Raw genomic sequence first — 13,234 nt, forward strand, 5'->3', positions numbered from 1 at the left:
TTAGATCAGTTGAAAGTTCTAAATGTTACTAGAGAAAATAATAAAATAATGTAAAATAAAAATAACTTTTATATTTGTTAAAGTTCTTCTGTGCATAGTATAGACTCCCAAACACTAGAAATGATCATTTTGGCCATTACGTGTACCAGTAAAGAGATGGAAATGAAATTTCTTTTCATAAATCTGATCCCCAATAGCCGTAACCTCCGTGAAGTCACAGATCAAGCTGATGCCCAGAATCAGTTGTGGCTGTTTTCCTAGATCCTGACCAGGAGTAAGAGTGATCGTTGTGGACTTGATAAGCTCTGATCGCTCATGTTTTCCATGGTTTCCAGGGTGTGTTATGAGCGCACCTCCTTGAGTCCAACCATCCAGACGTTCATCCTCTCTGCCATTTGGCATGGGGTGTACCCGGGCTATTACCTGACTTTCCTCACGGGAGTGGTGATGACGCTGGCAGCGCGAGCTGTGAGTATGAGTTCCTTCTCGTCCTGCGGTGCTGGTCACGTGACCTGGTGTCAGAGGCCCAGTAAGCCTCTTACCTACCGGGCAGCCTTGCTCCTTTGGCCGGGTCAGTGCTGTGGGCTGGCTGGGAGCGTGGGGTGTGCCTGGCATGTGTGTTGAGTGTGCCTCGTGGGCTGCACGCTTGGTTCATCTGAGAGGAAGGCCTGGCCCACAGAGGCCTCCACAGCGTGTTCCTCGTTGTCACAGAATCTTCGGAAGGATTGCTGAAAACTGGGTGAAACAGAGATGACCAGACGAGTAGGTTTATTTTAGAGATGTTTCCTGAAAACTACAGCCTTTGAGTCCTCTTTTAGAGGAAGAGAGGACCGTGGCCAGGCCTAGATAACACGGACGGGCCATTCCCCATGGCGGACACCACGTGCGAAGCAGGCTGCAGGTCTGTAGGGTATTTGAGACCTGGTGTATTATTTGGGAAACAGTTGAGGAATTAGGTTGGTGATGTGGGGAAGAAGAGGGACAGTTTAGTGTAAGTCCTTGGAAGTCAATCGGAGGAAAGTGACATGACAAAAACAGTGTTTGAACAGGCTTATTATGTCAGTTACAGGTGAGGTGGCTTCATTTAACAAACTAGCAGATATTTATTGTATTCAGTTTTAAGGTACCTTGGAGATGTATGAGGTAAATGTCAAGAAGTATTAACTAAAGGCTATTCTTCTGTGGTTTGTAATCTAAGGGCATAAGGTGTATGTATGTGTGTAGGTATCTGTCTGTATATGGTGGTGTGTGTGTGGGTGCATATACCACAAGGCATATATGATAGATTCTATCGCTTTTATGGATAGTAAGTACCATAGGTGTTTAGAGGGAAGGAAATCCCTTTTGGTTGGGTTGACTAGAGGTGGCCCCAGTAGGAAAGTGTGCTTGGATTTGGGCTTTGAATGATGAAAGTTATTTCAGTAGTGACTGAAGCGTAATGGGGGGAGAAAATGCCTTTCTAGGTGTAGAAATGACGAAAGTTATTTGAATGATGATGATGAAAGTTATTTTAGTAGTGACTGACAGTAGTGACTGAAGCGTAATGGGGGGAGAAAATGCCTTTCTGGGTGTAGAAATGACATTAGCAAAACCAGGTTAGGAAGTGTGTGGTGTACTTGGGAATGACGAGCAGATCTGGTTGGAGCAGAGCCTTCATGTGTGTCTAAAGGGGGGATGATCCCGGAAAGGCAAAGGGCGGGGGCGGGGGGGGGCGGGGCTGGAGAGAGAGGAAGAGGCCAGTAATAGGAGAACTTGAACAGCAAACTGGGGAAGAGCCTAATCCTCATCTGTCCCACATCAGGGAGTCAGGGAGGGTGGGTAAGGGTGGGGATGGGATGCTGAGAGCCACGCCTTGGGAAGTGGATTTGCCCCTGGTGGACAGAAGGGGAGAGGGTGCAGGTAGCCTTTGCCGCCTTGAGCAAGGCAGGAAACCTGGGTAGGGTCCTGCCACTGAGAGTGCTGGTCTGTGTGTGGAAGAGCCACTAACCTCACACTGCATCCCCTCTGAAGAACTCGCGTGGCATCTCAGAGCAGGGCCACGCTTCGCCTATAAACGTATTAGACGAAAAAAGCCGGGACACGAGAGAAAAAAACTAGTGTTTGGTTAAGTTTGCACATTTCCAAATTGAAATGTTTTGACTGTTTTAGAAGCTAAAAAAATATTAAAATAGTGGTTATTAGAAAGCACTTTTTTCCTGAGAAGCCCTTCTCAATTTCCCCTAATGAATGATGTGTGTAATTGCCATTCATTTTAATAAGTGCTCTTTGACCTAAGCTCAGTGTGTAATAGCTGTCTTTCACAAATGCAGAGGTTAAAGAAGAGGAAGGATGTCTCCTTTCATAGTAGTAGAAAAATTAATCACGGAGTGAACCTTATTTACGTATAGGCAGACATTGCGGATTCGGTTCCAGACCACGGCAATAAAGTGAATATTGCAGTAAAGGGAGTCACACGAATTTTTCTGGTTTCCCAGTTCACATAACAGTTATGTTTACACTATTGTGTAGTCTAAGGGTGCAATGACATTATGTCTAAGTATACATACCTTAATTAAGAAATATGTCATTGCTAAAAAATGCTGACCATCATCTAAGCCTTCAGCAAGTCATAGTAATAGCATCAGAGGTCGTTGATCACACAACACGATTACAGATATAATAATAATGAAAAAGTTTGAAGTATTACAAGAATTACCAAAATGTGACACAGAGACAAGAAGTGAGGAAACGCTGTTGGAAAAACGGCTCCAGTAGACTTGCTTGACACAGGGCTGCCACACACCTTCAGTTTGTAAAAAACGCAGTATCTGCGAAGCATGATAAAGTGAAGCACGATGAAACGAGGTGTGCCTGTACTATAGTTTACAAAATATGATTTAAGGAGCTCTAGGAAGTGTAATTTTTAACTTTGGGGGGGAACTTTTAATTTTAACACCACTTCAAATCTACAGAAAAATTGCCAAGAACTCCTATACGCCCTTTGCCCAGATTCACACATTTTGCTCACGTGCTTCCCTATGCGCTCTCCATATTTTTTATACATATACATGTATTAGTTTTTTCTGAACCAGATCCAGCTTTTCCCATAGTAGCAGTACCATTTTAGATGCCCACCAGCAACGTACGAGAGTTTCGCTTATTCCACATCCTTGAAACAGTTGATATAGTCAGTGTAATTTTATAAGCAGTGTTAAAGATAAATATTTTTGTTTATTTCAGGTGAGAAATAACTTTAGACATCATTTCATCGAACCTCCCCAACTTAAATTATTGTATGATGTCATAACATGGGTAGCAACTCAGATAGCAATAAGTTACACAGTTGTGCCATTCGTTCTTCTTTCTATAAAACCATCATTCAAGTTTTACAGGTAAGTGTTACTCTTAAAAATATCGGAAATTTAAAAAAAATTTTTTTGAAATATAGTTGATTTACAATGTTGTGTTAGTTTCAGGTGTATAGCAAAGTGATCCCGTTATTTACATATGTATGTATGCATGTGTGTGTGTGTGTATATATATATATATATTCTTTTTTAGATTCTTTTCCATTGTAGGTTATTACAAGATATTGAGTATAGTTCCCTGTGCTATACAGTAGGTCCTTGTTGGTTATCTATTTTATACATAGTAGTGTACGTATTTTAATCCCAAACTCCTAATTTATCCCTCTCCCACCCTTTCTCCTTAGGTAACCATAGGTTTGTTTTCTGTGTCTGTGAGTCTATTTCTGTTTTGTAACTAAGTTCCTTTGTATCATTTTATTTTATTTTATTTATTTTTCATTTTAATTTATTTTTAAAAGAGAGCTTCTTGCTATTGGGTAGAATAGAAAAATAGTACGCTAGCTTGTTTTCTGCAGTTAAATGCATTGTCAGTTACTTTTAAATCTTAAACCAAGCCGTCACAAGTTTATTTATGGAAGGATTAACACCACTCAGACCTCCGATGAGAGTGTGATTTACAGTGAGGAATATCAGCTGGGTAACCACTGCTTCAGATCTCTCAAAGGTTACACTGGAAAGTGGAGCTCTTCTTCCTACACTTGGTTGTGAACTAGATGATTGTGGTGATCATTTCATGATATATACATATATCGAATCATTATGTTGTACACCTGAAACTAATAATGTTATATGTCAGTTATATCTCAATTTAAAAAAGAGAGAGACATCAGACTAGCTTTGCCCCACAAGCCGTAGTTTGCTCACCCCTGCTCGAGAGCCAGGGTTTAAGAGTTTATTTGTTAAAGCAGAGGCTTAAGAGTCACTAGGGATATTTTAGGGGCGGAAGTAAAATATATCCCCTGATAGTCACCAGTAACTATTGGTAAAGTCCATGGAACAAGAGTTCAGCTATTAGACTGGTAACTCCAAAAGGAAAGGAAAACTTAAAAAAGATGAAGAATAAAGAATATGATGAAGCAGTTAAAAAACAGTATAGCTTGTTCTTTATAACGAATTATTAATTCTCTTAATTTCTTCAGTCAAAAGATAATAAATTACTTGTATTTCATTTATTGGTTCCCTTTTCACTCTTTTATATTTCATTGGTACTTTTTCATCTCTACATGATAGAAATTATTGTTTTGAATTCCATATTTTGTTTATGTTTATCTTCTCTCCCTCCCCCACCAAATTCCACTCTCCCCAGAGTAGATAGTGATATCTTTGAGATCAAAAACTATTTTCCATTACCCTAGCATTTAGAATGACAGCACAGAGTCATAATAATCATACAGGAAGACATAAGTAACTCCTGCTAAAATGTCCATTTGAACAGAAATATTACATGTGTCTAAATGTGACTGAGCTATTGGTTGGATTTTCTGTCTCAGGTACTTTGTTCAACAGGCACTGGCACTTACAGCTATAGAACCAGGAGGTCACATTTGGTTTATATTTAATTTGAGGCATGATACTTCTAATAATATCTTTAATAATGTGACCTTCATTTTGTGACAGTAACCATCAAGAAGCAATATTACTTATCTATTACTCTCATCATTGGAATATTTGTAACTTAATTAGGACAGTAAATAACAGGCAAGGCTATTACTTTCCCTTTACTACCTGCATAGTTTGCTCAATATTTGATTCTATGGATTTTAGAGTTTTTTTTCAGATCTCTGCAGCTATTAATAAGTACATTTTTGTTTTTGCTCTATTTAGTCCTGGCCTTATGACCTTTACAAAGGAATGCAATATGATATCTAGTGTGAGTGCTTTATAAATACCCACTGGCATACATGGTTAGAGTTTCATCCAAGGGAGATGAGTAAAAGAATAGTGTAGGGCTTCCTTGGTAACGCAGTGGTTGGGAATCCGCCTGCCAATGCAGGGGACATGGGTTCGAGCCCTGGTCCGGGAAGATCCCACATGCTGCTAAGCAACTAAGCCCGTGCACCACAACTACTGAGCCTGTGCTCTAGAGCCCACGCGCCACAACTGCTGAAGCTGGCACGCCTAGAGCCCATGCTCCACAACAAGAGAAGCCACCGCAGTGAGAAACCCGTCGACACAACTGGAGAAAGCCCGTGTGCAGCAACGAAGACCCAGTGCAGCCAAAAATAAATAAATTAAATAAATTAATTAAAAAAAAAAAGAATAGTGTAGTAAATACACACATCCTAGGTGAGGCTTGTGACATTTTGACAAATGTCAAATTAAGTCTTGCTAATTATCAGAATTTAATAAAGTAAAGTTTTCCTTTTTTCTTTTAGCTCCTGGTATTACAGCCTTCACTCTGCTAGTATCTTAGTATTATTGTTGTTTCCGGTGAAAAAAACTCAAAGAGGAAAGAATACACATGAAAACGTTCAGCTGTCACGATCCAAAAAGTATGATGAAAGAGAAAATTCTTTGGGACAGAATAGTTTTTCCACAACAAACAATGTTTGCAATCAGAATCAGGAAATAGCCTCTAGACATTCATCATTAAAGCAATGATGGGGAAAGCACTCGGATGGCTATTTTTTGTATGTTAACAGAAACCAATCTTAGCACCTTTCAAGGGGTTTGTGTCTGTTGGGAAAGAGATCACGTGGGGGGAAATCGGACAGTTTTAGGTAGGGAATGCCCTGTGTACCAGCTTGAAAATGGAGTGAAAGACCCCTCCCATGCCATGTCCCTGTGGGCCATGCCTTATCAAAAATGTTTCCATTATTTCAATGGGCACTCAGGACCTCAGCATATGTCCATAGGGTCATAAGTGTGCCCTGCTGCTGAATGTATGTTGTGTATCCCAAGGCACTGAAGAGATGGAAAGATAATTGTGTCAATCTAGATGATTGAGAAAAATTAACTTTTCCAAATGAATGTCTTGCCTTAAACTGTCTATTTCCTAAAATATTGTTTCCTAAATGGTATTTTCAAGTGTAATATTGTGAGAACACTATTTCAATATTTGATGTTGTATGCTGCACAGGAATTCCGGAGGAATTTGAACAGGCTATTTAAGACTGTGGATACTTTAAAATGCAATAAACATCTCAGTATTTGAAGGGTTTTCTTAAAGTATCTCAAATGACTACAGTATGTTGTGCAACTGTAAAGTGATGGATGCCAATTTCCTGGAGAGTTTAATTACCCTGTGTCAGACAGAGAGCCCTTCAAGGAAGGATTTCTTAAACATAGTTAAATGTTGGTAATGTGATATTTTAAGCTATTTTTCTTAAAAAAAAAAAAAAAAGGGAGAGAGAGAGAAGATGACAAAGGAAAGAAGGAAGACATGAATGAAGAAAGCACTGCGGGGGCTGTAGCCTGAGCCAGTGGCAGCTGTGACCAGCGCACACAGGTGTGCAGGGCAGGTGACCAATGCTCTGCAGAAGTGCTCTTCATCCCTGTTTATCTGAGTTCTTTGTGATTCTGTAAGACATAAAAGTTTAATAACTTTTTATTACGTTGGACTTTTAAAAGAAATGTATCAAGCATAAATTACATAGAATGATAAAAGGATTGTGAAAATAATAGCGGGAGATTGCTTGAAGGTTTTGAAAGAGAAATCACTGAGTGAAATTACTCTCTAGCTAATCACTTTTTTATCCTTGACAATTTAATTTGTATTTGGGAAAGTTTTAGGAAAATGAAAACTTAAAGTCATTGGGTCTGAACCACCTCTGTAGAGAATAATATAAATTAGTTTCCAAACTCTTAACTTCTCACATAAAAGTTTTGCCACTAACTCTTGTTAATGAGTTTCAGATTCTTTAAGTAGAAAAATGTGCTTTTATCTTATGGGCTGTTTTCACCATAATTAATTTCGCCTGAATTGCTGGGTATCTCCTTTAACCCCACAGTCTTGTGATGCTGCAGTAGCTGAAAGCAGAGGAGTGGGATGTGATGCCAGCCTGGCATCAGGGCCACGGCCGGAGATGATGAATCATGGGCGGAAAGGGAGAAGGATGGGCAGGGCCTTCTGACTTCACTTTTCTGTGACCCATCTTTTGTGGAATTTATTTTCTTTTTTGCCTTAAATTTTTAAATGAAATGCAAATTGTCTATCTATGATGAGTCTCTCTTTTTTTTTTGTCATTAATAAATCTGCAAATGAAGTTAAGGACAGAACAACTCCCTGGCTTAAGCTGTGTAGTATTTCAATTAAAGACGAAAGGAAAAGCAAATGTACTTGGAACTTTTGAGGTCTAATCAGCAAAAATATCAGTGTACCTTCCCAGAACTTTAGAAATAGCCTCCTCTTTGTTTATATGACATGTTTTTATTTTTCTAAAGGTAATTTTTTTTTTTTTCCACCTGATGGTGTTAGCCATGCCCTGTTACCTCCCAGGAAAAGATGGATTGCTAAATAAATTTTCTGTTTCCCATGCATTGAATTTAAGCGAACTGTGGAATGTGAGAGGCTAGAAAAGAATAATCATGGAAAGTATCTGCCCCCCACAATGTCTCCTCCATTTAATTAATGCTGCAGAGAATCTGATCACTATTAAGAAAAAGTAAACAAATTTAGAGGTTAAAAGACAAGTCTAGGCATGTCATAAGTGAAAACAAGAAAGAGCATTAAAAACTTTTCTTTTTCTTCAGCCTACCTAGCCATTAACAAATAATCATGATTTAGTTCTATTACCTGACTATTTTTTATTTCTCAGCCTATAAACCTAATATCACTGTTATCTGTTTTTTGCTCAGTGAAGGTAATCATAGCACTACCATCTAGAAAGCAAGATGATTGATGAATTTTCCAATTACTTTGAAGATAATACCTTATATATACAATTTGACTGATTTCCATCCCCCTGGATTATCTAGGTTTTTTGTTTGTTTTTTTGTTTTTTGTATGATATGGGTTTTGAATAGCTTTTATTTAATTTTGGAGAAATTATAATCACAGGTATACAATCTAGGAGAAAAACTAAAGAAATAATTTTAATTCTCAGCTTGACCTTCCTCCTCAAGAAGAGACTTTTTGTGCTCTATAAACTGAATATATCTACTTGGAGTGTTGTAAGGATTAATACTTCTAATTATAACAGAAGAATTGAAGACTGGTATATCTCTACTATGTTAAACTTAAAGGGATTCATTGTAATATGTGCTTGCTTCTTTTTTAATCAACAGAATAGGATTCAGTGCATATTTATATTATTTCTCCACTCTTCAGTTGCCATGAAACCACTCCAGAGATGATCAATCAGCATCATATTTATATCAATATTTTTGGTTATTATTATACTACTCAGGGAAAAAATGAACAAAATACTTACTTTTCCCGCAATTTTATTTTTTTGAAACAATAGCAGTTAATTTATTTTGATGTATCTCAGCTGTCACCATTTTACAACCCGCTTATTCTTGGTTTTTAAAATAAGCATTTATAATTGGAACTCAGGGTAATTGAAGAAATTTATTTAGCGTCTAAAATACCCAGCATAATAGAGAAGGTTTATTTGGCTTCCAAAATGTCCAGCCACCCCTTATGCCTCCACCATACCTTTGCTTAAAAAGTATTTTTGTTACTGATTCCCACCATGTGTGATGTTCACATACAGGATTTCCACAGATACCAGTTTTGAGAAAAATTTTTCAGTGAAAAGAATGGTTTTAAAAAGTAGAGGTAACCCACATTGAAGCACTAATTGTCCTAGGAGGAGACCTGGATATTCATCTGGCTCAGTCATCAGTGAGCCTTGTGACTTGGACGAGTGACCTGTCCTCCAGCCGAAAGTTCCTTAATAAGCCCAAAGGGTTAGTTCCAAAAGTTTGTGACCAGTTGTGTTTGTAATGAATGAAAACCATTAGCAAGATCTGTAAGAGTCACGAACCAGGGCAGATTCACCATCAAGATTATCTTCATGGTCACTTATTTTTACTACTTGAGCTCAAAGCCCTGACTTTTCAAAAGTTTTTTGAGGCAGTCAGAAGGCGTGCAGCCTACCATTTCTACTGAATACAGCCCTTAAAATGAATCTTTCATAACGAAATAGTCTTCACTGAAGGAAAATATTTTCTCTTTTTGATTTCTCTGCTTTTTTGGTTTCTGTTTGTGCTGTGTAAAACTGAGGAATATATATGCTGAAAACTATGTTATATGAATTATCAATTTTACTGGACAGGGTTTGCCACCATATAACTTCTCAAATATTATTTCATTCAAAGATATTTAAAGAATATTTAATTTAGTTATACCTTATTTTAAACTACAGAAAAAATTACTTTAAAATGTTGACATTAAAATAATTATAAAATTTATACTTTTCTTCGAGGACTAGATTACACTTAGGACAAAAATCTTTCCTATTTAAAATGCATACCTTGTAAATTTTCATTTGTAAGTTCATGAACAACTCTGGACATTTGTGCTTTTTTGTTTCCTTATTTTAAATTGTCCAAAATTATTCGTTGATTGATTTGAAGAGTTCTGCATTTTAGTCGAAAGAAAAAATTACTTGAGAGAATAATTGTTTCAGAATGGTGCCTATTATTGCTGTGTCAGTGAAGCATTTGTCCAGAGTTTTAGATATGAACCAGTATTTCGTAGAGTTTTATTCAGCCACGAATAGTCCATCCTGGCTGATATTGAATACATCATATTTAACAGAGGTGCAGAATTCTAAGTAACACTGTGAAATGTAATCTTAACTGCCCTCCAGGACTTTATAAAAACTACACTTAACCCGGTGTACATTTAACGAGTAGCTGATCGTTTAGACACTTAAATTAGATGCTGAAAGTTCTGCTTTCTACAGCCCTTCCTTGTAAAAGTGTGTTTATATCAGTGCACACTCCTTATGCTGAAGAAAAAGATTTGCTTTAAAAAAAGAAATTTCACTCTGAAATATGGATTTGAAAGACTAGGATGCAGGGGGTCTGTTAGGATGCAGAGGGTCTCTACCGTGTTTTCCTGCAGCACCACTTAGTCAAATCTATTTATAGTAACTCATTATAGAAGAAAATTTTAAATGAAATTTTCCATGTTGGCATTTTGTAGGACTGCTCTTAGAATCAACAACTAAGCTGCTTTTGGAGCTCTTGTACAGAGGATGCAGCCAATTACATTTTACTTGGTGGGCTGCTTAATAAAGTTTTGTATATGTTTTCAAATAATATTTATTTTAATAGGTTTTTAACGTTATGCAAACCCCAGTAAAGAGCTGACAAGCTCTAGAGGTCATTGATCGGGAAGACTTTCTGAAATGGAGCCTAAAGACACACTTTTATGCCAACTAATATGTCTTGCCTTTAAAGCTGATTATAACTGTCTTCTTTCAGTATACCTTTTATAAAGCAACAAAACAAAACAAAAGAAACCCCAGGACTGTATGATCTATAGATAAGAGTGTAAAGATCCATGCAAAACCCCTGTCTAACTTCCTCAGTGATGATAGCCATCTCTCCAGTCACATTTTATCAAAGTTTGCTACTATAAAAAGAAATGGAAATGTAATGAAAAACCAGAAGTTACAGAGGAACATCAGTAGAACGACTCACCATTTTCTTAATAACGTGTTTGAAATGGAAAAAGTGACTGGCTGCCTCTTACTGGAGTCGTAAGTGACTGTATCCTGCCCAGCCTCTATTTTTGGGGTAACTTTGAGAAGTTGATTTGTCAATATCCCTCTTTGTTTTTCCTATTAAAGGGCAAACACGTGTAAAGAGTCCGACAGACCTTTCAAATATGCTTCTTTTCCGATGTTAAGTATTTTTGGTTCTGTATCTACGGCTTCGTCAACAAAGTACGTTTGCTCCTGACTTTTTCATCGCAGGAGAGAGGAATCAACCAGCACCCATGCTCCATCTTCTGTCACTCTGTCACTTCTGTCCGCACCTGCCTCCCCAAGCCCCAAGGGGCACGATGGAAAGCAGTAGGAACGAGAGTAAAAATAATCCCGGCGGAACAAGCGAAACCCTCCTCCATGCAGAGTGAAGACGTGGGATTCCATTCCTGCCTTCCTTTAAAGCTTGCATCTCGATCTCTGCGTAGGAGTAGTTGAACACTGTTACGCCAACACGAGGGGGGGCCCCAGCTCCAGCAGCCGGTATTCACAGCCCTTCATTTGCCTTCGCTGGGGGAGAATAGAACGTGGTGTCTGTGCTTTCTGTTTGTATGATTCCAAAATATTTTTTTAAAGATGTGTTATTTTTCGACAGATCCATGAAGTAGTTCCTGTTGTACGGTAAATTAAAATGACCACTATGTCAGTTACACTGTGATGTGATAATTTCATAACCACTCGTTTCTCGTCTGTGTCCTCAGAGCTGCACTGGTGGCTTATTGCTGGGTTTTAAAGATGTTTTTAACTGAACATATGTTTTTTTTCTAATTTGTGTGTCTTTAAAAATGATTAAACAGTAGTTTAAAAATATATGTGTGTGTTTGCTGATTTCAGAGGCTTTAAATTCCACCTCTAGATCTGAATATCAGGCCTGTCTTGAGAAGCAATGGTCTTTTTTCATGGAAGGATTCTTCAGTTGAATGGTAATACTCTCAGGAGTCATTGACTTTTTAACTGGTTAAAAATTCTTTAAAAGAAACTATTGTCACGTTATAAACATTTTGGGAGGCAATTAAAAGAACCTTAGGTTAGTATACAGTATCTTGTGTTCTCTCTTAAAACAGACTTATAAAGTGAAGAGGGTGCTGACTCTTCTCAGATACAAAGAAAAAGAGTTGGCTTTCCCAGTCCTGCGGTTGGCACTTTCATTGGCCTTGTATATGGATCTGGTCTTTGCTTTTGAGAAGCAGAGCACTGGGACGGCCGCTCGGTTTCGGTACCATGATTACAGACTTAAGGGAACCTTGGGGGGCACTTCCAGGCTCTTCTAGATGCTGTCGTGAACAGCTGGGGGGAAAACATCTTCTATTAACTTGTACTGTTGTACAGAGTTGCTAGATGAACACGTGTGAGTAAGTCCAGTTGTGGTGCTTTCTCACTGGAAGGCCTTGGACTTGATGGCAGATTTAAATGACCCCATTTTGAGATTCATGATAGTGAGCCACGACCGGGAGCAGCACGGACCCAGGAGCTGCCTGCCAGCACCGCACTTACACGTGCTTGTCCCGACAGGCGTGACAGCGAAGGTAACGTGATTCGCTCCACGGTTAGGAAGGCCAGGAGGCCAGGTGATAACAGGACTCCTATTGTACATAGATGAACATTGTAAGGTGTTTCGTATTTTACGAAAGTCATTAAATGACTTCCAACCGAACGTCCTGGGTAAGTAAAGAACAAGTCACGGCTCTTGCCTGTGAGGAGCTAATAGTCACCATATAATATGGTAAGTGCTTTATTAGAGGCAAGTACAAGGGTCTTGGGGCTATTAGAGGGGTGGGGAGCTCAGGAAGAGGCTGGGGTAGCTGCACAGAGGAGTGGCACTTGGGTTTGTGAGAAAGCGTTTTACTGCGCCGACAAAGAGGTGGGAGGTGAGTTAGAGGAAGAAAGAAAAGCATACGTCAACGATTTTATAGCGTTTACACAAGTAGAATAAAAACAACAGGAGTTATGCAAGTTTTGATCTACTGTGTGCCAACTATCTGTTTAACAATAACTTATCTTCCCCCACGTAGAAAAAGGAATAATAGGAAAACATTGAATTTAGCCAATGTTTAAGAAATGAGACTTTACAAACTATTTCAAGCATATGGTTCAGTACAGAACAATAAAACAGACTCTAGTGCCCACTGCTCAGATTGAACAGCTGTTTCTGCTTTGCCACATTAGGTTTAAAGTTTGTCTTTTTTTCATAGAAAGAACGTTGCACACGAGGCCAGTATACCTGCC

At 38.5% G+C, this 13,234-nt stretch overlaps 1 protein-coding gene across 5 annotated transcripts in view; it reads left to right on the plus strand.

Annotated features, from left to right (window-relative positions):
• The window catches only part of MBOAT2 (membrane bound glycerophospholipid O-acyltransferase 2), a 117,039-nt gene extending 105,221 nt beyond the window's left edge, over positions 1-11,818 (plus strand). For all 5 annotated transcript variants that reach the window (XM_082425853.1, XM_082425852.1, XM_082425855.1 and 2 more), the window contains 3 exons: positions 336-468; positions 3,220-3,371; positions 5,723-11,818. In XM_082425853.1, coding sequence (XP_082281979.1) covers positions 336-468; positions 3,220-3,371; positions 5,723-5,948 — 511 coding nt within the window. In that variant the 3' untranslated portion in view covers positions 5,949-11,818. The remainder of the gene's footprint in view (positions 1-335; positions 469-3,219; positions 3,372-5,722) is intronic.
• The last annotated feature ends 1,416 nt before the right edge of the window (positions 11,819-13,234 follow it).

The sequence above is a fragment of the Balaenoptera physalus genome (genome assembly GCF_965194825.1).
Source record: "Balaenoptera physalus genome assembly, chromosome: 15".
NCBI classification, from domain to species: domain Eukaryota; kingdom Metazoa; phylum Chordata; class Mammalia; order Artiodactyla; family Balaenopteridae; genus Balaenoptera; species Balaenoptera physalus.